Source organism: Sinohyriopsis cumingii, chromosome 1 (assembly GCF_028554795.1).
Source record: "Sinohyriopsis cumingii isolate HCF-2022 chromosome 1, ASM2855479v2, whole genome shotgun sequence".
NCBI classification, from domain to species: Eukaryota; Metazoa; Mollusca; class Bivalvia; order Unionida; family Unionidae; genus Sinohyriopsis; species Sinohyriopsis cumingii.
Window position 1 is genome coordinate 5,570,697 of NC_142961.1, and position 26,818 is coordinate 5,597,514.

The following is a 26,818-nucleotide window of genomic DNA, read 5'->3' on the forward strand; positions in this document are numbered from 1 at the left end:
TTCAACATTATTCAATTAGGCGACCTAATGCTCACAACAACGCAGCTAATAATGCAGATGAACAATCTGTAGTTGTGGGCCCTAACTGCACTTTTAATGATGGAGTTGCTCAGCGTTTACTTCTATTACAGGACAATTTACCCGGCAGATTAGTAATCAACATGGCCTTACTGTACCAAAACATGTGTTTGTGGCGTTTCAACATACAAATCGAGACAGTGTCCTTACTCAAAGCAAAAATTATATATTTCACGACCTAGAAGTGACTGAGTTTTCTTTACGGTTAAAGGGTCATCAAGAACATTCTGAAGAAATTCGGTTTAACTTTAAAACCAATTATACTGTACGTGCATATCACAATCTGTAGTCGTAAAATGGCCGGTATCAAAACATTTAACACTGGTTTGCAGATTTAACAAGATGATCTCATAATAGTGTACCCAATTTATTGCTTTTCACTGGAACACAAAGAGTTGTTCAGACAATCCATCATCGATATATATATTTTCATGCGTGTGTCGGTGTCGCTGGTGGTGGCTATTGATTATATGCTTTGATACTGTCTGACAAGACACGGTTGTTGGATGGTGCTGGTGATTGAACGAAAGTGATCGATGCACCTGTGGAAAATTCATAAATTTTTCTCAAATTCGTAATTAAACTTGTTACGTATTTGAATACTTGTGTCCTAGTGAAGATCGGCCTGACTAAAAATCATTTTACGAGAGTTAAAACGCAATCAAAAACAATTGTGGGGTCAAACTAAACATTCTCCAGCAAAATTAAATGAAAATGTCCCTGTGTGGTTGACCCAAACAACTCGCCCAGCTTAATGCGGCCAAACACAAAAACACCTCAGTGATATTAAAATTATCCAAGTCAGAGATAAGATAAATGCGACAGACCGGTGAAATATTTCCATTCCTTGCAACAATTCCAGCATTGTTGGCAGCAGAAGCCCAGCGCTTGCAAAAGCTGCAGTATTAAGGGCTTTCTGAACTGCATTAGAAATGGCTTTGAAAAAGGCGGTTAGTGGCCGTGTAAACAATGAAGAGGTCTTCAATTACCAGGCATGAGTCTTCGAATACCCTCAGGCAGAGGTATTCGATTACCCGGTTGCAGAAGGTTGCACTGTCGACCCATTCGCTGACCAATCTCGATTTATTTGCGATGGCAAAATCAGTCAAACGTATTCGTGGTGTTTTTATGCGAGATGTACAGGCATCGATGGTGCCACGCACACGTGAAACTGGATTCGTCAATCGGGATTCATCAACAGGGCCTGACACTCACTGGGTCGCAAAAGTGGTAACACCTCAGCATATTTTGTATTATGACTCGAATGGACTTGCACCGCCAGTTGAAGTTGATAATTATTAAAACCGGGGCACTAGTACCCTACACGGTGAAGAAAAACGGTTGTTTCATTCGACTATGCCACAGTTGGATGGTTCCATATGCGGTCATCTTGTTTTTGAAGCGTAGCATGCACTGGAACGTCACCTACCCCGCAAGCATGTACTGATTTCACATTAAAGTATGTGAAATATTATACAACAATGTCGATCAACATTTACAAACGTTACTCAACTCGACGACACGGTGCTAATGTAGTTCTGAGTGGATTTGCCTGGACCAAAGCGCATTTGTCTGAGTTTACTTGTCGTTTTGTTTTTGTTGTCGATCCAGGCGAGCCTGTGAATTTTGTTTGAAGATCAAATTGGGAACTGAAAACGTCAAACGTAGATATTAAAGGTATTATTGTCAAGTTCAAAGAAGATTTTGCAATAAAAAATATCTGGTTGAGTTCACTGAAAATGGTGAAATTAGAGACAGCGGCATGTCGGTTACGTTTCTAAAAGATTATGATGATACAGTCAATGGTGGGTTGAAACAATACGTGGATCAGCAGATCGCTAAGGTACACGTACCACCAGGTGTAGTAACTTCATGGATTTATATTTCGGGAATATTAGGCAAAGAATTAGAGAAAGGAATTAACGTAAGAATCTGAAAAATTGACCGACTTATTTTTCACATCCATTGTTGAACATGCTTTTGACAGACCTAAAAGTCACACTCAAAAGTGTGCGAGTCCGGATCATACTTGTTATCATAACTGTAACTAAAGGAACGTGGGGTCCAATCGGAATACTGATGAATGATTAGTGGTAGCTTGGTTTTGAGTTTGTACCACTAATATCACGAATTACCAAGCCGGACAGTGAAATTTTAAATTCTTGCTTAATAACATCGTTAGTCAGCGGAGATGAAATTAAGTTTGAAGCACTCAACGTTTATCCGGATGGATTGCAAACTATCTTTGGTGTTTGTATTTAAAGATTATATTTTATCATTATTATGTGCGTCATGGAATCTGACTGGGGTGATATGGTTGCCGAATTTTTTACCGACGGATTGTTAGATCAGATGACAGCGGATGTTAACATCGATAAAAAAAAAATTCTCCACTTGTCGAACTGTTATATAATTTGTTTTAGGGTCAAGGAGAAATTGATATTTTAAATCACCGTGATGTACCACACCCAACTCGAGGACAACTCGTAATCATCGCACGTGCAAGTGAAAACGACGAAGCGTTAACTACAACAGAACATGCACAAGCACTACCCAATTATTTCTACAATGGTAAAGAGGCAATAACTGAAGTGTCCATCCCAGTCACGTTCACCATCTAATATTTTAAACCAACATTGACTCAGCTGAGAAAAGAATGGTCTCGACTGTTATTCAACAAGGATGCACTTGTTCTAGTAACAGTTAGCGGACAAAAACGATCGTTAGATGTAACAGGTGCTGGCGTAATCGGTGTATCTCAATTAAAAGGGTACCAAACCGCTATTGTGCATAATTGCCGGATATTTAAGTGTTTATGAGGCAGAGGTTTTCTATGATTTATGACAATCATTCCGGTGAAAAAAGGGGTGATTGGCTAGAAGTGTGTGTGCGTATTGCACCTGGGCGTGATGATGAGACCGGATAAGGTCCACCTGTAGTGCAGTTAAAATACGCGATTGTATTATTAATAGAACTATGACGGACCCTCAGTCTTACTAACGTGAAGAAAATAATCAAAGCGGAACAACAGCTGTGATATAAAATTACCAAGAAGAATGCGGTGATCGTGTCGTAGACCTGTGCTATTCGAGGTCTTCCTGCATCAGCCACTGTCGGTCTTGGTCAGACTGGAATCACGACATAATCAACCATTGTAAGTACTACAATTGGTAATATTGTCGGTGCTATATCGATAGTGTGTGTGTGTGTGTGTGTGTGTGTGTGTGTGTGTTTTAGATTTGTAACCTACCTTAAACGATTTTTCAGTCTTATCGCTACGATATTTGCAGTGTATCAGTTTATGGTGATGTCGAGCAATGGGGCATCATGCCGCAGAGCAACAGACGGTTCGAGCCGACCATTTTTTAGGAGGCCTCAAATCTGTAAACTAACCACTTATACTCCAAAAAAACACACGCTGAAATCACACCAAGTTTACAACGTGGATACCGCGTTGACCTCGTTGATGTGGTCGCGTCCCTTCTGCTGCTATCAATTAAAAATGTTATATCAATAACGGTTCACCCGGAATCTTATACTGCCCGGGTAGCTCGAGAGCGACTGGAAGCAATTAAGAAAACTTCTCCGTGAGAGATTCTTTTAGAGAAAACCTACAAGCGAGTCAGCAAGCACAAGTTGAATTTTCAGAAGGTGCAGAACAATTATTTAAACCTGTCACAAAAGTTACTGAAAGAGTTGCAACAGCTATTGAAGGTCCTCTTCCATCAATCAAACAAACCGCTGAACAAACTGAAAAAATAGCAGCAAGAACTAAGAAAACAAAAAAGATTTTACGAGAACTCCCAACTGAAATAGCTGCAGCTCAATCTCCACCTGTCGATGGAGAAATACTTGAATATATTGGCAAAATTCGTACTGAAGTCGCCGACGTGAAAAAAGAACTTGCGCTTAAACCTAAACCAATCAAAGAAAATATTGAACTGATTGCAAAATTTAACGAAGGTGTTATTAAGCAGCTTAAAGAAATTGAAGAAAAATATTTACCTGCCATGACATTGGGAAGTCTAACTTAAAAAGACAAATTTTAAAACCAAGGTATGCTACCGTAAACGATGATACTTTCATCAGATGGATATATCGTGTGTATTTTAACAAAAACAAGCCAAAAATGATGATTCAAAATGTACGAGTTTTGTAAGGGAAAATACAAAGGCTTTATAATGAAGAACTAAAACAATACAAACTGCAACAACCACCATCTCCCTATTCGCGCCCTGAGCAAGAGCTTTCTTATCAACTTCCTCCACCTCTGCAACAAATAGAACAACAAAAATCACAGCCCGAACCTCAACCTAAGTCTTTCAAATTACCTCCACAACCTGCAGTAATGTTTACCAATGAAGCTCTTAATACTTTTGCTGACCGGGCTAAATTAATAAATATTGTTGTGTATCAATATGGTTCTAAAGAAAATTATTTAAAACCTGAATTTGTTTTAAAAAAATAGAATCTAAAAGTTGGGTTCCTGTATTATATTTTGCCTCCCTAAATTTGCGTGCTAATATGAAAGACCCAGGGTATATAAATTTTAAACAAGATGTAATCAAAGCGAGGCGACAACAAACTACTCGACCACAATCTCCAGAGGAAGAGTTTGAGAGTGCGATTACTGGTAGTGGTTTGGGAAGTGGTCTTGTTTGTCATAGCAATACTCTTTCCGACATATCACGATTAGAAGTTCTCGTGGGTGGAGCGCGTGCTGGTAATAACTCACCAGAAATAATTAATGAAGCAGCTGATATTTCTCAGCGATTATTCACAGGTGGCATCATGTATATTGGCGTTTACCGAAAACTTATTGATGAACTCGTTGACGATTACAGTGATTAGATCAATGGCAAGTAAAATAAGATGATCATACATCAACGACATCGTGGTCCTGTAATGGTCAGAGCAGCAAATTCACGATTGCCTATCTATCAAGCAACGTACGGTTATGGTCTTGGTAACGTTATTCAAGGGTTATTTGCAAGAATGGCCCCAAAAATAGCTCCGACTGCAAAACAATTATCAATGAAAGCTATTAGTGCTATTGGTGAAAAAGCTCCTGGTGCTATTGGCAATGTTGCTGGTAAGTCCTTCACTACTATCAAAGATATACTAGCACGATTGATACGCAGACCACATGTGGTCCGACCACCACCAGTAAAATTACCCAGTACGGAAATCATGCCTGCGGATGTCAGTAAAGTGATAAATCAAGCCGCAAATAAAAAAAAATAGCAGCCTTGAAAGATCAAGGATCCGATGAAATACAAAGAAATATTACTGCAAATTTAATAGCAGGAAGTGGACTTCGTACTCGCTTGATAAAGTCAACTCGGCGTTGATTTAAACCGAAAGTATATAATAAAATGTTTAAACTCATATCCGACCCAGCATTTGACATGGATGCACCGGTCCTGAAAGATGAATCAAAACGTGATTATCAATTTTATTCCTATGACGCAAGACAACCAAATCAACGAGGCCGGATCGAACTTCAAATTCAGGATACAAGTAGTTATTTTTTTCCCCGCTGATGCGTTTATTGAAGTAGAAGGTGAACTTGTAACGAATGTTGCGGCTAATACGCCATATGATGCCAATTTGCGAGTTGGTTTTGTAAACAACGGGATTATGGCATTACTTGATAGCGCTACATATATGATTGATGGAAGAAACATTGAATCAATTCAAAAGGATGTCGATGTAGCTACAACAATAATTGGTCTAGCGAGATATTCTGATGATTATACAAGATCAGCCGGTCCATCAATGATGTTTGCTAAAGATATTACCGACCGCGCTGATCATGTTCAATATACTAAAATAAGGATAACACAAGATACTGCAGCTGATCCACAACCAGTTGATTTTGAACATGCACTCAGACCAGCTGTTGCTTTTGATATTATAGGAAGTGCTAATGCAAATTACAACTTAGGATTTGCAACCCGTGTAGCAACGTTGTCAGGAAATAATACAAGTTTTTCGTGTGTAATTCTGCTGTCTCACATCTCTGGATTTTGCAGAGATGTTAGAAAGGTCATCTTTGGAGCTAAACATACAGTTGTACTCGTAAGAAATGCCGATGATAATGATGCAATCTGGCGAGGTGCTGGTGTTGCCGATGGTAAAGTAAACATAACAACTCTCACTGTGGATGCCTGGAATGGTTTCATCAATCGCAAAAGAACAGGAATTATTGTCATTTATGGATCAAGGCGGTAAATCATTGCTATCATGGTTAACAGTAACTACAGATGCTACTCTAAGTACTGTTCCACGTTTATTTACTTGGCATATAGCATCACAAGAAGGTGTTTCTGCGCCACGACATATTTTTGTTGCGCTACAACATTTTGATCGGATAAGTAGTCAAAAATGTTCTCATATGATATTTGAGGGTTACCGAGGTTTCGTTGAGAGTATACGGTCAACAAGAACCATCCGAAAATATATTATTAAATTACACACACAATCATATTGCACGCGTATATCACCGTTTGATGACATTTATGGGACATGGTCAAAACATAGATACTGGTTTGCAAATATCCCAGTTAGATTTTACAAGATTATATCCAACATATTACTTTTTACTGCAGCATCTTGACTTATCAAAACAATCTGTCGTTGACATACACTTGAAAGCTCGCATTGATGACCCGCCAGGTGGTGGTGCCGCCTACAGAGCAATGGCGGTCATACTTAGCGACAAAGCAATGTTACTTGAAGGTGGTAGTGGACGAATGAGAGTCGTTGATGCGCCAGTGGAAAATACGTAACGATTTGAAAACACGAGTATTTTATTAAAAAATGTCATATGATCACGTCGGTGTCAGTCTGACTCCTGGTCAGATCACGAAATTACAATCCGCTTAGGTGAAAAAATACCGGAGCAACAATATCGCTAAAGCACAATCAAACCACAGGCGGTGAAAATAAACTATCATCGACAGAACGTCAACTTAAACATCTTAATAAAGCTAAACAATCCAACACCGGAGTACGACTTGAACTCTCCGTCGGAGCTATCAGCGACGCAGTTAAAAACGGAGGAATATTTCCATTTCTCGCAGCAATAACAGCACTGCTAGCTAGCACTGCTAGCTGCCGCCGCACCAGTCATTGCAAAAACAGCTATGTTATGTGCTGTTTGATCCGCCGCCGGAGCCGTTGCTGACGCGGCAGTAAGAAAAGCAATGGGAAAAGGATACCAAAAAAAAGTGGAAAGGCCTAAGATTACCAGTGAGTCGCTTCACACGCAGGTACGGCCTAAGACGTCCAGAAGTGGCATTTCTCGTAAATTCCAGGAATAGTTTAATGCCGTTGTCAAATTTTGATTTAATCGATGCTGCTAAACAACTCAAAATAAAAAAACGTTAGAGGAGTTTTTATGCGTGGTCGTTTACTACAACATCCCAACAACAGCGAAACAGGTAGTATTGATCTCGATGATAGCGTTGGTCCTGGAACTCACAGGGTATCATACGCGATTGACCCTCGTGGGATTGTTTATTTTGACTATTACGGGCTAGCCCCACCGCGTGAGTTTATCAGATATGTCACATGCGTTCACGCAAAACTTTGGTACTCAACGTTACCAACACAAACATTAACTGATCCGCCAATATGCGGTCGTGAAGCAATTGCGGTGCTCGATTCTATATCAAAATCATCACTGCCACCTCACAAAGCTGTGCATGATTATACAAGTTAGCGTTGAAAATCTACGATTTGAAAACGAAGAAAAGTATATGGTTCATATTTACAGAAGATCTCTTCTCGCGAGTAAAAATACATCTGACAGATTTATCAAAATACTCGACCAAAGATGATCTTAATGATCTCATGAGCCTGACTAGGGTTGACCGGGATGAGGTTGTTGTTTTTCAGGACCGATATGGCAGACTAAAAACCAGCAACATCAAATGGAATGAAATAGTTCGACGAATACTCGGTGCGGTCACGGATAACATCCCTGTGTTTACTGACGGCAGTAGAATCAGAGATTCAAGTATATCGTTTGCAACTATCAGAGATGAAATTGCAAAAAGTGCTAATAATAGTTTAAAGAATACCGGCGATGTGATGACAGGGGAACTTAGCATGAGCGGAAATAACATAACGGGTTTAGCAGAGCCAACATATGACGAAGACGCGGCGACAGAAAGATATGTAGATAACAGCTACAGAAATTGCAGGTGTTTTTAATATTATCGCGAAAAAGATATCCACGTGCACGAGTACATAATTGCACGACTATGGTATGCGGTTACATACGGCAACATCAGCATATTCTAAATTATCTTCGCTGATATCATCCAACCTCGACGACACAACAATATCAGATTTCGAATTTACCAACATGGTAATGGTATACAGTGAAGTAATTGATTCAGAAAACCGCCATTTGAAAGAAAATGAAAACAATGATGACCGAACTACTGCAGCAGATAGTCGCGAACACAACACCGATAAGAACAACAATGATATCGATAAGCTCAACAACACCTGAATTCAGTATTAATTTTCCAACTGCGATTTCGGTAAGCGAGATCGCATTAGCGCGGTTGCGAGTATACTACAGTTGGCCAAATATCAGATCAAAATCAGTTGGTAGATTACAATCAAATAATTCGCTGGTATTCGCGATTAAAAATAAACCAGATGGAACCCCCGACTGGACCTTTGTTGGGATACCAACCGGAAGTTATGATATCGAAGATATCAATGATGAATTTGCACGCAGAATAAACAACATCACCAGAGTGGAATCCCAAGTAAAAATAACCGTTCATGAACCAACACTATCATCTAAAATCTAGATAACTTCTCCGGATTACACCACTGATATATATGCTTCATCGATCAGGATAGTGTTAGGCTGGCCTGATGTTGCACCGCCTCCACCACCACCTGAACCAAAAGGGGTTGATTTCACGACGGATAATGCTTCATATCCGGGGGAAGAGAAAGCATATTTTCTTAAAGTCTATCTAATTGGTTTGGTCTTTGAACATATTCCATAATGGGAAAATATGTGAATATTACTTTTGCCCCTCCAGCAACTAGATGTTTTGGAACAATCAACCTGATGGTGGAGAACTTGATGGAAGGAGGATCATAGATTTCATCGAAGAGACTGTTAGAGATTCATATGAAAGAGCATTAAAAAGGTTACGCCGGTATTTTACGGAATACCTCACTGACACAATATCACATAAAAAGGATATCATTGAGCAGATTGAGGCGTTAAATCAAATTATGGTCGATCTTAAATATATAAATCAAATTTGTATACAAACGGTAATTAACTCAGAAGATAAGCATAAGCAACAATTTCTTGACAAATACAAAATAACAGAGGCGGATCTTCCGGCATTTAAATTTCCCGGGTATAACCCAACCGAGTTGCAAAAATCCGTCAACGATATCATTCATGAGGTCTATCCTAACATACACGCCGAATGGAGAAGGATAACGCAGTCCCGGGATAACATTCTCAGACACAACAATGACCCATCAGGGACAGGCCGCCATGTATCTCCGGAAATCGTGAAAATAACCTCGGTGATCGCAGTTAACCTTTTCTGTGATGCAATTGATGGAAGCTAGCAAGCAGACACCGATATATCCACACAGACACAACAAGGATACATCTTATATACTTTTACTCATGGGGGTTTCATCTGTTCTCTCATTGTGCAAGAACCAGTCAAAAACACGGGAACTTGATTGACATTCGTGGGGAAACGCTGAATCTGAATTTGTATGTGAGATCATAGATTTTTTACAAGTAATTATGCATCAGGTAATTTTGGAGTAATAATTCCAAGAGGAATCTTGGAGTAATTTTGGCGGTAATCAGGGAGTAACGATGACGGTATTTACAGAATATAATTCCCCGTCGTTGACCTAAAAAGCCCGTTCTGTATGCTAACACACATAGCTGCTTTTTTACGTGTTTGTCAGCGATCAATTACTTCAAAATTACCGTCATCGTTACTTCTTGATTTCTCCAAGATTACTTCTTCCATAATTACTCCAAAATTATCCAAAAAATACGCGTGTGTTATATGCCTAACAAACCTACATATTTGTCTGACGCGGATGAAAAAAAAATCACCGCTGCACGTGGGATTGAAAAACTAGTGGAAGTTGCATCAAAGTATAATATCGGACTAACCAGATTGTATAAAATTTGGGAACGCGCAGGTGTGTACAAAAAATACCCAGCCGGGTTAACAGGTGTTGCACGTGGTAATAATCTTATTCAGCGGTTGCAACAAATCCAAGAAACAATCCGCGCAGACAGGAGTGAGTTCAACGCCGCCAAGAAAAAGTTAAATCAACTAACCGCTGATATTAAAGCAAAAAAAAATCACCGAACTCGAAAATCAGCGAAGTCAGTTACAAGAAAATATTTCATCGTTGATGTCGAGTGTTGAACAAGCCCAGCACGAACATGCACGGTTATGAACGTTGTATGATAAAATCACCGAAGCAAATAAAGGATTTGAAACCCTGATTAAACAAGCGCAACAAGCAAATAAAAAACTCAGCGAACAACTCAAACGCGCAAATAAAAACTCAAACAAACGAGTGAAACATGTGACAATGACATCGAAAAAGTTATCGCGAGTAGTTTAGTTTGATTCTTCTGTCATCAGTCTTGATAGTTCTCGTGCAAGTCGATCTTTCTCTTTTTCTTGTTCGAAAACCTTGGATACGTCGTCGAGGATTCTTTTAATAATGCATGACAGAGGTAAAAACTCTCTGATTCGTTCTTTGTTGAGAACAAGCGCGTTATTTCTTTCTTTCTCAATATTTTTCATTATTCGACACTCGTTTCTGTGCGTGGATCTATCACTATCTCGTTGGTCCTCAATTTCTTTGTACTCGTCACGGATATAATCCGCGAATAACGTCGTAGACAAAATTATATTTTTTTTTCGATAAGGACATCAAGTTCATGTATCATCGCGTTGACTGTTTCGTCATTCATTATACTATAACGCACTTGTCTGAATAATTGTCCCACTAAGACAAAAAAATGAAATCAGCGTTGCTTTACGCGGATACGAATGAAACCCTTGCGCGGTATTTAGGCGAGTATGCCCTCGCGTAAAGACCATCAGCTGCGTGTCTTACCGACTTTCGATGAATATCAAAATACTTACCTGCGGAATATAACGATGGAAACTTGTGGATTTCTTCGACGATGACAGCAATAACTGATCGTCGTTCTTTTTGTTTTCCTGCTTTTCCGTATTGAGTATTTTCGCGTGGAGTGACTTCTCGCAAATTACACACGCATTTGTCCAGTGGATCTGAATTAATATGATCGATACCATAACCCGGTTTAATCATGCCGCAAAAACACTTATAAATGAACCGATGGGCAAAATATCATTTATTACCGCAAATACTGATCTTTACATAACCAGTATTACAAATTGTACCAATTTTTATCTTTCGCAGACATGTAGCATGATGTCCCACCCAGTCACATTATCCTGACACAAGGCCGACCAATCCTAACACTAACCTCTTAATTCTGAGCGCCAAGAGGGGCACCTGTTAGCACCATTTTTGTAAGTCTTTGGTATGACTCGGCCGGGGATCGACCTCCCACATCCGAGGAGGAAGCTCTAACCACTAAGCCACCGTAGCGGTGATACAGAAACTGATAATGCGTTTAAGGAATGTTTATATGGGGACCATGACTCAGCTGACGAGTTATGGAAAACATTGTCGCAAACTGTTATTCACGAGAAATTGTCCCGTCTCGTCAATCTTTGCAAACCTGTCGTGAACCCTTCAACCCATTAAGACCAAAATGACACGGAATCAGAACTAAGACACTCATACGAACCCAAACCCTAACATTCAATGATACTATTTTCTTCACTACCAAAAGCTGTTCTCAAGAAACTCATACATATTTTCACAGCCAAAAAGATATTTTCTCAAGTGAAAAATAAAAGAGCCAGAAGAGAAGGCGTGCAACTGCCTGCCAAGCTAAACTCCCGTCCAGACCTGTATTTACAAGCAAACCTTAGGCTCTGAATAGCCGAGTGGTCTATGACACCCGCCCTTTCAGATCACTAACATCTCATCTTTGTCCGCGTGGATTCGCGTCACTGGCTCGGCTATCGTGCATATCTGAAAACGCTTACCAGTAGTTTCTCGTGGGTCGATTGTTCTTGCCCGAATTTTCAGAGGTTCTTCCTCCACCAAATGTAATGTCCGCCTCATATGCTGAAAATAACAACAAGTTTCGAGAAGCGGCTAAAACCATAGAGTAAAATGTAGCCAAAGAGAAGAGAATGCTTTGGTGAACTGTGTGACTCACAAACTTACGGATAGGCTGGAAACAACGCACAAGAAATCATCACTGAGGCCAAGTCGATTTGTCAGCGATTGATCTCCGATAACACTAAGCACATTGGCGTGATGGAGTGCCGCTGCTGGTAATGTCCGGTTGACAACATTAGCATTGTGGATGTCTGCAGCCAACCTTTACTGACCACATTATCATTTGTGTTATTGTTTATGTAGTCTAGAACCTCGTCAATGGTGTTGTTTCTCGCGGTGAACAGAGAAACGAAGGCAGGCCCTACTCTTCAGGGACAGTTTCGATGGCAAATAAGTACAAAACATGGACTCAACGTAGCAAAATACTGGTCCATCTTCAGCAGACGATCAAGCCGGTAGTGCGATGATATTTCATCGGCTAGGAGTATCTTAAGTTTCTCTGCGGTAAACGGCAATCAGAAACCCAAAGGAGACATTTTGTTTTTATATACAATCAAGTCGCAAGTGTATATCACAAGTTTTGGTCATCCGTGTACCGGCATCAAAACATTGACACTGGTCTGCAGTTTTCCAACACGACGTTCGTACGTTGTACCCGATATTTTACTTTTCTTTGTAACACCTATAGTTATCTAATCAGTATGTGGTCACAAATGCATTGACGTGATCCGGTCACATAAGAATTGTTTTTGTAGCTGGATGACACAGGTGGCAGTATGAGTGTCATATTCATAACGTAGTATTTTGACCCGCTACATTTCACAATAATAATAATATCTTATCACGAGGTTAAGGTTGACTTTAGTACAAAGCAGCTTGCAGAATTAAAGAACTCTATACGAAACAATTGCGGGGTCACATTGAAGCTTTCTCTGGCAGAGTGGACTCGAATTATCTCAGTGTGGTTGACCTAAAATTATATTATTCAATGCGGCCAAACAAAGCAGAACTTCAGTGGCATTAACGATGTCAAAAGTAGGTGTGAGACAATTGAAAAAGACCGGTGAAATATTTGCAATTCTCGCAACTATTCCATCATTTTTGGCGGCTACGGCTGAAGCGGTTGTAAAAGTGGCTGAGTTAGGGGCTGTCGGAGCTGCATCCGGTATGGCTCTAAAAAAGGCGGATGAAGGCCTCATACCTTCTCGAATAAAAGGAAAGGATCTTCTACCACCCGGGTCAACCTTCAGAATACCCAAAGGCAGTGGTCTTCTACTATGCGATAAAAGGACTCGCCGTTGATGACCGCAATGCACCCATTGACCAGTTTGATTTAATCGCTATGACAAAATCAGTTTAGCATTTAAGGTCTTTTTATGAAAAATAAACTGGCATATATGACCCCCGCCTGAGGGAAACCGGGACTGTCAACATGCATTCATCAACAACACCTAGAACTCATTGGGTAACAACGTAGTAACGTTTCGAAATCTTGTGTCTCGACTCGAACGGGCTTGCACCACCACTTGAAGTTACTGGAAGTGTGCATTTTGCCATTACCACTCGACGACAAAAAGTGGTTTACCACTTTTGTTCATCATTACCATTGTAAACGAGACTGGATGGTCCCATATGTGGACATATTGGTATTGACGCACTGCGTGCACACATGCGTTCCCCAATACCACATGCTCTTGTTATTTTAAAGTGTCACTTAGAATGTACTTTTAATCGTATACGAAATACCTATTTAAAAATTTCGTCGTGAAAAACCTGACCTAAATCAACCTGATGTAGGGAAATTAGAGACTGTCGTATGACTGTGGCTTTTATTAAAAGCCATATTGATGTTTCCGAGGTTGTGGCAAAACAACGATTTCAGGGTAGCTTTCACCTCCACGCGTAATACCTTCATTGGGCCTATTCAGTGGAATATTAACCAAAGAAGGATCTAAAACATATGCTGATAAAAAAAGTACACGATATCAATATGAGGCCAGCTTGGGATCACTGCAAAAGCACGCGAAACTTTTCCGTCACAGACTGCACAGCCAGGCGTAAAGGCACTCAGATTTTTTAAACAATGATGAAGTGGGGTTCAAAAAGTCTAACCAAGTCTAAACGAGTTGCATTGCCAGTTTATTTATGTTGTACCAACAATGACTCAGCCTAGAAGACAAAAATATTGACTGTTGTATAATAAGAACGCACTTGTCCTTGTGACATTTTTTTGGACGAAGACGAGAAAGATCATGCCAGACTGGAGTTTTAACTGTTCTCTCGGGAAAATTAAATATACCTCTGGCAGATATTTTCAATGACTGTATCACAATTATACCAGTACAACAAAGTATTTAGTTAGAAGTGTTGCACCTGATGAAGGTAAAACTTTCCAGCATTTATACTTCACGATTATATTCTTCATAGAAAAACTGTGATAAACTCGCAGAGTTACCAACGCGAAAAAAAATAATTGAACCGGAACAGCTGCGAGATGAAATTAGCAGACAACCGCGTTACTCATGAAATTCAAACCCGTGTGTTTGGTTGTACATACTTTTAGCAGAATCGCCTCTGCGACAACTGTTGACCTTGTTGCTGCTGAAATTCCTACCTCAACAATTATCATAGGTACACATATCAAATTTGTTGTCGGAGATGTATCGATAGCAACCAGTGCCACTGGGAGTGCTGGTAATATAATCTATCTAAGGCTGCATTAACGAATGTCTATTCGAAACTTCTCGCGGCAGCTCAAAGCAGTATCAATACTATTACAAGACTGTTCTCGATAGCTATTGATGATAAGACGATTACCATGGCCGAGTTCCATGCCGTTTTAGTGGAAATGGGAAACCTCTGGGGCATCCAGCACAGATTTTTAACCAGGGCATTAACGACCCAAAACAAGTAGCTGATTTAGAGGCAATCACAATCTGGTACAAGATTGTCAGTCTGATCTCTCTATTGTGGTGTGCGAATTGCTTTGACAGCCCGGTTTGACAAACAGAAGACAAATAGCTGGTAAATTTTACATTGCGCGTTGTCAGCGTTATTTTGTTGTATAAAATTTTCACGGAACCTCATACCAATCCATCCGTAATGTTAAATTCCAAGATTGCTATGCCCTCCCAAAGGCAACGTTAAATTTCCCTTTCACCCAATAATAACATCCGTCATGTTAAAAATTCCATTGATCCCCATATTCACATCATGATGTTAAACGTGTGACATCCGTAATGTTAAATTCCCAAAGACCCGTACAATGACATCCGTCATATTATCATTCCAACCCAAATCTTCCCCACGTAGAACCCGAAGTCTCCAACCAACCCCATACTAACTGAAATTCACTATCCCTAATAGTATATGAACCCTAAATACAATTATATTCCAAAGAAAACAATTTCCCCGCATACCGACTCGAATCTTCCACACAGTCACACATATATCCACTTTCTTAACTACTTTCCATGAAACCATTAAAACGTCTTTGTAAATTACCATTCGATCATGTTTGCATGCACGTGTGAATGAATGACTTATTACTGGTTTAGTAATTGCATCCTAGTTTATATATACAAGAGCGGAGTTACTGAATTAGGTATTCCTACCATTTTAATATCAGTTTTAGAAGACGTTTAGTTGCGTTTAAATGAGAGGATCCGTTATTCCATTAAATCACTCATTGGAACTATAAAGTGGTCGGTCTATTCGGATCTAACAACTGTTTTGGAATTACTGTGAACTCTTTTAAAAGCATTTTGGGATATCATTATGATTCGTCAATAATATTGGCACATCAAGACAATAAGCTGAACTTCATTCAGAATACCACTAATATTTAGGAATATATAGGATTTCATTCACGATACTGTGAATTAGTTTTAATTTTTCATTTTGTATTTAACGTAAATAAATTATATTTCGGATTCCTCAAAACTTGCTGTCTTTCGCTCCCTTTTCTTACTTAGTTGAAGACAATAGAATAGCAACAATAAATTGGGGTGATCGTTTCGATATTTGAATTTCTTTAAAAAAATATTTCAGAGAAATTATAATTGTTTTTAAACTTTAATTTCACTTTCGTAACGCATTTTCTTAGTCCTGTAATATTTTATTTACTTTCTTGGGAAATCTATAGTGACACCAACAAGTTTTCACCATGTCATCTAAAGTAGAGAACTTTATTTCAGACCCTACCAAGTAAGAGTTAAGAGTCCTTAAGCATGGAGGAGTTGCTTGAAATTGCCAGACATCATGATCATTCTGAAGTTAATGCTTCTTTAAAGAAGCATTAGATACTTAATATTTTGGTTTATTATCTGATGAAGAAAAAAGATATTCTTGATAAAAGTGCTTTGGGTTTAACTAAAAAGTCTCCACCTGGTTCGGACAGGTAATTATGAGAATTAAAGTTTTTTTTAAAAAAAAACCCGCGAAGGAAATGAGTTAAGAAAGCTTCAGCTTCAGCAGGGAGTAAAGCAACTGCAAGAGAAAAAAGCAAAAGAAAGAAAGAGAAAGCTAAATGGAATTTAAATTACAAGATTTTGAAATGGTAAATAGATTTCACTTTCATTTTACACATACGTTGAGGTTTCAAAGTTACCAAAAATAAAAAGAAAAGGGGGTAGATAAGTAGTTTCCTGTTTTTGCTACAAATTTGAAATGGCCAAGAGAACACTGGACTTTGTTATTACAAAGTGAACTTATTGGCAAAGCTCGTGAAGTCTACACTTCACTCTCAACAGTGGTAATTATGATGTGCTTAAGGAATGTACCTGGAAGGGTTATGAGCATATGGTCGAAGGTTTAAAAATTGTAGAGAAGAAACTGGTCAGACTCATGTCGAGTTTCCATGGCAAAACGAACAACGGCTGGATGGCTGGCGTACATCCAGGAAGGTTGATAAAGATTCAGTGGCGTCACTAGGTGTTGCGGGCTGATGCGGACCGCACCGAGTGACACCATAATGACATTACTAAGGATTATGTATGGTATGTTAAGGAAGAAGCTCCATTGGGGTGACACCACGAATTACCGCACTGGGTGTCACCAACCCTAGTGATACCAATGTAAAGATTATAATAACTTCAGACAACTCATTTATTGAATAGATTAAGAATTGCGCTCATAGTGACGTTAAGACCTACCTTGATGTGATAAAGTTGAAACCTTATAGAATATAGCTAGTACAGCTGATGTCTATTTCTTGACTCACAAAGCCTCATTCGTCAATAAATCTTCCACTCAGCAGGCTTTTTGCTACGCCATTTCAGACTTACGTGAGTTCTTCCAAATATCAAAGAGGCACAAGTTTATGACTCAATCTTCTGATATGACTAATCAGAAAGGTATCTCTTCCTATTTGAATTTATTATTCGAAGAAAGGGTGCGTTATTTATGATTGCTGCAGGTTGAAAAGCGAGCAACATTATCAAGACAGACCTATTCTTAATGCTCTTATTTCAAAGCGGTCATGGTCATTTGTGCGTCGCAAACGTCAGACTGATTTTATTCGGGAGAATTATGAATCATTCATGTCGAAAGGTTCTGTTTATGAACCATTCATGTCAAATGGTTCTGTATCACTTGTTGGTGATTCTGCTAAGTCTACCACTATGAAAATATTAAGAGAAATATGAGCTTCTCTGGCTCTTTAATTTTCAAGTATTTTGCCTTTTTCTGAGAAGCATACTTCTAGCGAAAGGTTTTAATTTCAGGGAGTAGAATGCGGATTTGTTAATGTTTCTCTCAATTGTGTTAGTGTGTCATCAGGCTTAGTCTCAGGACCCGTGACAGTCGGAACAGTATATGCTTTACCCGTTAAGGACCCGTGACAATACGAGTGGTGACGTTTTGCCCATTCAGAATATTCATTTACGTAATGACCTAACTGGAGATAATGTTGTGCATAACCCACTTGTAATGACAAGCATTGTTTTTATGAAAAAGCGGACCCTATTTAAATCGAAAGTCTTGGTTTATACCCAACTTGTGCAATTACTGGAGCTATGGCGAAAGAGATACTGAGAAACAGGTTCATCAGGACATCATTTCTTTAGCTGACACATATATTGGTCCGTATATTAACGAGGTCACTCTTGTTCCAAGTATTGATCAAGCAAGAGGTTATGATCATTGTGATTCTCATTTTACTACTCATTTTCTTAATTCCAATAAGAGTGATAATAGACAAGAGACCTGCAAACTAAATGAAAACTGGGGCAGGGACATGGTTTTACAGGGACGTTTTGTGGTGGAGAATAATACTTTAAAATTAAAAGCCCCATTATACAAGTATAATCTTTCAAACTTGATTAAATGAGTGAAAATTCCTCAGTAGAGTCCTTTCTGTAGTGGACTTTACGTTTATACTTTTCTTAGGCGAATATTCGTTCTCCAAATTACGTTTTAGATATGTTTAATTGACAGGATTCCTATATTTAGTTCAATCATTCATTGGATTAAAACGTGTTCAGACTGTTCTGATCTAATTGCTGCTCTGGAAATTAATGTGAACTCACTAAAAGATAATACAGTATTATATCATTGCGATTCATTAGTTATATTGATACATCAGTACAATGAAATGAACTTCGCTTAGAATACCACTGGAACACATTTGGATTACTCGATACTTTTAGACTATTTGGGATTGCATTCGCCATACTGTAAGTTACATTTAATTTTTCACTTTGTATTTTAAAGAAATAAATTATATTTTGAATGTTCACACCTTGTTTGCTTTTGCTCTTTTTGTTACTTAGTTTAATACCATGTCTCATTCTAAATATCATACGATTTTTTTAACCTTATTTTAAGATTTTACAGGTTATTCGTTCATTCATTATGCAACTGTTGAATCTATGATTACTGAAAAATCTCATACCACATATGTTCACGACATGACATTTTGTAGCAAACAAATGAGTGATTTAACTTAATATACTGCTTGAAAGTCGTTACCGAAAATATTTTGGTGAAATGAGTTTTATCTTCTAATTGTAAGGTCACGCAGTAAGGTTGATATTTCTGCACTGCCGAATACAGAATATTACAGAGTTCAGATTAAAAGTATTTCAAATACTGTACAAATTCTTATTCATAATGTGTGTGTGTGTGTGTGACTTTAATTTTTAACGTAACTTTAACACGATGTCTGCAGTGTGGCAGTTTACAGTGATGTCTAGCACTGGGGCATCATGCCGCATGTAGCATGATGTCCCATCCAGTCACATTATCCTGACACCAGGACGACCAGTCCTAACACTAACCTCTTACTGCTCAGCGCCAAGCGAGGCAGCTGTTAGTACCATTTTTATAAGTCTTTGGTATGACTAGGCCGGGGATCGAACCCACTACCTCCCGCATCCGAGGCGGACGCTCTAACCACTAGACCACCGGAGCTGTTATATTCATAATGTGAAAATGGCCGTTCAAATGCTCTGCCATAGATTTTTGTTTTGTTCTATTTTAACGAAAACATTACATAATTAGACAAATATCTGGCTTGAAATAAATCTTAAGATGCCAAAGAAATATAAAAACGAACGTACGTACGAACGAATAAAAAGCCAATAGAAGATAAAGAAATGCATGTTGTCAAGACATAAATGTATATGATTCATCTATCAAAGGAAATAAATACTGACACGTTTTATTTCGAACATATTTTTAGATTACGCCTTCAACTAAAGACAAGTAATCAGTGCTTAAAACTTCTGTCAAAAAGCACGGTTAGAATAAACGGACCAAGATATATTGCCTTGTCATTCAATCAACATTTCATAAACAAAAATATAATTTGTACATAAAACACAATACATTAAGTCTTAGAGTATACAATAAAGGTTGAATATATGGATTACGAGATGATTTTATATTCTGTACGATTAGTGATATATCATATTATTAAATTATAACAAACAAATACATACAATTGATCACAAAAGTTCTTTGAATGTAACAAGACTATATATTATTTTTATTTAAGTTGAAAATAACATTTTTTTAAATTTAAGTTCAAAATAGCATTTTAAGCTAGATTTATATATATACACATATACAATACTGCTTATGATTTACTTGGTCAAGCAGTGTTTTCAGTTGAAGCAATATGCGTCTGCAAACGCTGATTAAACTGAACATGTTTCGCACACTGATCTTGAAATTCTAAAGGATTGGTCTAACAAAGGAAATTTAATCTCAACATCACAGACGCTATTTACTACTCAATACACTGATTCTGAAACTCTAAGGGATTGGTCCAGGCAACTAAGTTTAATTGCAACAACACAAGCGCTGCTTACTACTCAATACACTGATCTTAAAACTCTGAAGGACTGGTTTAGCCAACTAAGTTTAATCCCGACAACACGGACGCTGTTTAATACTCAGTACACTGATCTTGAAACTCAATAGGACTGGTCTAACCAACTAAGTTTAATCCAAGCAACTCTGACTCTAATACTAAAATGTCAGTTTCCTTTCCAAATCTAGTCCTTGATAGCGAAATATTTATCTTTACACTGTGCATAAACATGTGGGTGCGTTTCTTTAGAAAGATGGAAACTCCTCATCACATATACACGATCTATGAAAATTCGGTATGAAAAATGATAGTATCACTTAAGGCACTAATATTCAAATCAATCCCAAAGTCTTTAGAAAAAATAGACTTGTTATTTATACGACCACGTTTTCAAGTATACAGATGTTGTATGTTGATGGTTATTCTCTATAAGCCTCGGACAGATTAGAAAAGCTTCAATTAGAGGTACCAAGAACTATCACTGAAATTACCAGAATTACCAGAATGAAAAAATTGTACCAGTAAACTAGCTGATCAGAATCAATTATGTACAGTGTATAAAATTATTGATACTCAATGTCCATTTAATTATTTTCTTCTTTTAGCACCTCTCACTGCAAACTTGGGAAACAGGTCAACCACCCCTATACAATACTGTATACATGATAAAGGGAAACATTTTATGATCCATGAAAGAATTAGAAATAATGATAGTGTTCTAAATATGAGCTTATTTACTAACCATGTACTTTAATCATCACTATGACAGGCACCTGTAATTGCATCCCATTATTTGTTTAGACTGTACTGTTGTACAAGACAATGCAGGATCTTATCTCTAAATCTTAATCACCTATTTTTTCCAGCGATAATTAGATTGCTACTTCATCACAGCTATCGTATGAACTAAACTAAAAAATGTTGAAATCTGTTGAAGATTATATAAAAGAAGCAAGACATGTTCCTGATTTCCTTCATATGTTTGTTAATGATTACTTTCAATAGCTGTGTAGTAATTATTATCAGTATCATACATTTTCATGTATTTCACTCACGGTGGTCTCTATCTTTCCGTCTGTCTCTTCCTCTCTTTTCTTGCCTCCAACACGATGCTAATTGCCGTTTTGAACGGGAAGGATTCTACATAAGTTTGAAAAGTTATATTTCAACCCCAACAGTTTAATTATTATGGGAATAAAATGTTTAAACTAAACCTCACTGAAGTGCTGCAAAATGAAGGGTAACACTACCTGCATATTCCTTTCTATCTTTTCGCATTTTCTTTCATGCATAAAGATAGCAACTATGTCCATTTTAGAGACATTTTTGCAAATACACAAAACCCATTTCAAGACAAACGGAGATTAAGATTCAAAAGAACGTGAAAAAACAGTCTTACAAGTATTTCCTTTTCGTAGTGGTCTTTCGTTTCTCGTGAACAACTTTCCAATACAAAGTTATTCTCATAATAGATCAAGTTTTCAATAGCCAATTTAATCATGGAACACTGATGCTATGTTACTTTAACTATCTACGAGGGAGTGGGAATTGTGTGACGATAACTGATCTGCCTGGTCGTCTGTGCTTCCACATGTATCATGTATCAACACCGCAGATGACGTTCTTGGCTGTCTGCCCTTCAGTCACGTGTTTGTAGTTTCGTCATGTCTATGTAATAGATGGGACCGAACATCTGCTCTTTTCTTGCGCATTAATAATTGACCTGGCCGTTAGTTTGCAGTTTCATCACGTGCTGGTAAATTTTTAATGCTGGTCCGAGCCGAATGGCCAGACCCGTCAGCACGTCGCTCCTCTTCATCAGTAGAAGGGACTTCCCGTCTATCTCCTGAAAAAATAGGGATATACCTGTTGTTGTTTTTTCATTGCTGCTGTTGTAATTGCTGGAATTATTATTATTATTATTATTATTATTATTATTATTATTATTTATACTATGTAGGTTTGTAGGTAGAGTACAAATAAGCTCATCTAACCGTCACATCAGCGAACAGATTTCCATCCACTGGATGTAAGGGTAAGTTAACTTAAGTTCATTAAAACTATATTACTCAGCGACACATCATGGCCTGACAGAATGATGCAGATCTTTACATCCTGGATGCAGTGACACAGCAATATATTCTGGCTCCCGACCGCCAAATTTAATTTAATTACGCGTTCCCTCCCAGTAAAAAGTTCTCTGATGAAAATTTTAGACACACACACAGCTGCAGGTGTTGCTTGGGAGGTTACTAAACCATTGCGTGGATGAATTAATAATAATAATAATAATAACCAAGCGAAGGCGATAAAAGCTGGGAATAAACTTAGTCAGTGAGGAAGCAACGACTACCAGTGGAATAAATGCAAATTACATGCGGAATACCTTCCAAACTTAGCTAAATAATAATCAGATGTAAATTTTCCTTATTCCCGCATTAAAACGTTAGATTTTATACACAACTTATATCTCTCGGAACACTGGTAACTATGTTCTCTGAATAATTTGTTTTATTTGTATTGCCCTGTTTCTTACGATACTGATAGTCTAGGCCAAGGATTGGCACTGAAGAATAGTATCCATTGGTTACGCGGTGAATACAGTTTTTGTTTAATGTCTTTCATCTGATTTATGGTGCTCTTTAATTTGTCCAAATCATAAAATAACCTTCATCAAATGAACTTTCTTTAGTATAGGTGTGTGTGATTCGGACTTTTAACGTAGCTTTAACAATTGTTCAATTTGGAATCCTCACATTTATATATCAACATCAATTACTGACGTAAAAAATATGTAGCAGGGTACATAAACACCAAACAGATGATTCGAACATTCTTCATTACACATTATGATTATGGGTGGCATCAAATAAATTAGTAATGCGCTATTTTACGAAAATACTGAATTTTGACATTTTTAATTATATATATATATATATATATATATATATATATATATATATATATATATATATATATATATATATATATATATATATATATATATATATATATATTGCTTAAGATAAATGCAATAAACTGACAATGAGCAGTGCAAATCTAGTGTCTTACTAGCCGGATCGCTTGATCCTTTTTAAGACAAGTACAAAACAGAGACAACACAAATCTGATTGGATGACAAAGAAGCTGTATAGACGTCCAGATGCATTACACCTCTCCTCCCGAGGCCACACTTTCAGTGATATAACACTTATTGCAATTGGTCACAACCCCAAAAGAGCTCCGAAACCAGGAAAGAAAATGAATCCTACTGGATACGCTGCCTTAGAACATTGAAACCAAGCGGTTTAACCAAGAATATTAGAAACAGACAGACACTCATAATAAAATCATTTTTTTTGCACCCTGTACATTTTCTTTTAGATAATTTTCTAAACTTGCTTATTAGTCACCCAACAACCTATAATTACTACCATAACAATGAAATATCTGGGCTATAATTTGCGGTTACATACATTTACAGAAAATAAAATAGATGGCGATATGGCTTATCGATATCTAGGTCACTATAAAGTATTTGTCAGCATCAGCATCAAGCTTAAGTAAACTATTTGAAACATAACAAATTTCAAGCTTTTGTCCTGTAGAAATAGTCATGTAAAGTTTTTATAAAGTTTTGTAAATATATATTTATGCATGAAATGACTGTATATAATGTGCATTCAATTGACTCCTATTCCAATATTGGTTGTAATTTGATCCAAGTTTGTTTCAGCTAAATTTTTGAATGGATATATTGGAATGAATCAACTTAAAGATAACAACACTAAGTCAATTAACCCCATATTTCACACCTGAGTTACTTCTGTATTATCTGATATTCTTTCATTACATATGTCACGGAAATGTATGAATACGTTTATTCATTAAATAAATGTACTCGAGTTTCCTTTTTTGTGTACAACTATGCCCGGGGGTGATTTATGTATATTGTACAATATTTCGGAACAGTGATTTCAGTTCATCCTGTGCCGCATGTGCGAAGTGCTTTCGATGGGAAGAACCGAATACTTTCAGCGCACAGACGATGTATGGCGACATCGTTCTGTATATAAATCTACACATTACAGAACCTCATGTCATGAAATGTCCACACTCTGTTTAGAGTATTCTTTGTATATGAGAATTGTATCACATTTTATATTGTCATTATTTACATTATGTAATTGCAATATATCTACTAACAAGTACTATTTACATATTTTCACATTTCATAGTCGTTGTTGTTGTTGTTGTAGGGTTTAACGCCATTTTTCAGCACACGATAGGCTATACATGGCGGCCAGTATTAATGGTGGAGGAAGAAACCGGGAAAAAACCGGAAAGAACCACCTACCCACGATAACATTTCATAGTCATTTTGCCCTTGCTAGTTTTGACATTTTTCAATAGTATGGCAAATTCAAATATCTGGAAAGATGAGCAAGGGGGTAAGGTTAAATTCTACTTTCTCACATCCCGAGCTTGAACAACTCTAGGGAAAATCATGTACGCGTACAGGACTAAGGGCTGTCAAGTTCTAGACTTAAAATCATTTGCAGAAAATGAAAGACCTAGACCAGCTGAGGTATGACAGCAACTAATAGCGAGAGAGACAAATACATGTGACATACCAGGTCTACGAAATGGAGGTAAAGGATCCTACTTCCTTTTCGCAAAGGGGATGTTCATCTATACCCCAAATGATTCCGAAATCGAACTAAGAGGGAAACAAAGATAGATGCACCACCTCCATTCTCCAAACCTCTAGGGGAGAAGATGACATAAATTAATTTCTCTGGGAACCATTGGAGGTCTTGACCAATGAAATAAAGATGAAAATCGAAAATAAATATGGAGTGAAAGTGCTGTAAAGCCATATGGCTACTTACAGGGTATTCCCTTCCATGCATACGAGAGTGCGAATCCTCAGCATCACTGAGGAAGATGCAAAAAAGATCCCACCCTTTTGTTATGTACTAAGGTTCATGATTAAGACATGGTACCGGGGGTGCCAATATTTTCGGCAATGCAACCGCTGTGGGGCAACGGGGCCCCTTCCCCAAGACTGCCAACAATACACCCAACAAAAATCGTATGCGACAGCGGTTCAAACAAATGAATGAAGCCACCATACAAGCTTTAAATGTCGTCCCAACCCCAGCCCCAGCCCCAGCCCCAGCCCCAATAGCGGGACAATAAAAGGCACAAGAAATGACCATAGATATACAAGTAGACAAATCAGAACAACAAATAGCAAATGAGATAGGGATAGAAAACACTGAGAATATTTCCAACGACGAATCAGTTAACTGGGAATCTGCAGAAAAGACTAACTGTACGGAAAAAAGGAAAGATAAAACGATTTCAACAACGACAGCAAAAAAAAGAGGAGGAGGAAATAAAACTAGTGGAGATAAAGAAGCCTCCGTACTTTGTACTGATAGAGCCACGATTCATAGAGAAACCTACACAAAAAGCAGACAAAATTCTGGTTTGTGAGAGCGCTCCTGCAAGCCCCATAGTTAAATTACAAGGGAAACAAATGATGGAAGAAACAGTAATGTTGGAGAATATCTCAGAATCACTTATCCAAACTAAAGAGGGAGGAACTGAGAATGAACTCAGCACTAAAACATGCAACATTAATGCTCGACACCAAAAATGTAAAAGAGGGAAAGAACAGCTTCCACCCCGAGAGCACCAACTGAGGTAGAAGTTTTCGACTTAATCAGAAAGCACAGGTCTCCGGATAAAAAAGTGGCAGAAATAACTGAAGCAAGATCTCAAGGAACAAAATAAATATTAGCAACAAGACGCACTGTATCCGTAACAAGAGATGACAAGAAACGCATAATAAGTTTAGAGGAATACAGAACAAAGAAACTTAATACCAATTAAATGGGATTACTATTCCATCAACTTGATTATATATTTTTAACCTAAAAAACCATCATACACAATAAATAGCCATTGACATATCCAAGATGGAGGGACTAAACCTAAATATCTGGACCATGGACATCAATGGTTTATATAACAAAATTAACAAAATTACGAAACAATCTAAATATTATGCTATAATATTATTACAAAAGACACATGGTATGCCAGTGCAAATAGTGAAAAAACTAGAAGAGGATTTAGACGTCATAGTTT

At 37.8% G+C, this 26,818-nt stretch overlaps 1 protein-coding gene across 2 annotated transcripts in view; it reads right to left on the reverse strand.

Annotated features, from left to right (window-relative positions):
- Positions 1-19,991: 19,991 nt before the first annotated feature.
- The window catches only part of LOC149806352 (histone acetyltransferase KAT6A-like), an 84,693-nt gene continuing 77,866 nt past the window's right edge, over positions 19,992-26,818 (reverse strand). For both annotated transcript variants that reach the window (XM_089951905.1, XM_089951895.1), the window contains exon 8: positions 19,992-22,505. In XM_089951905.1, coding sequence (XP_089808031.1) covers positions 22,371-22,505 — 135 coding nt within the window. In that variant the 3' untranslated portion in view covers positions 19,992-22,370. The remainder of the gene's footprint in view (positions 22,506-26,818) is intronic.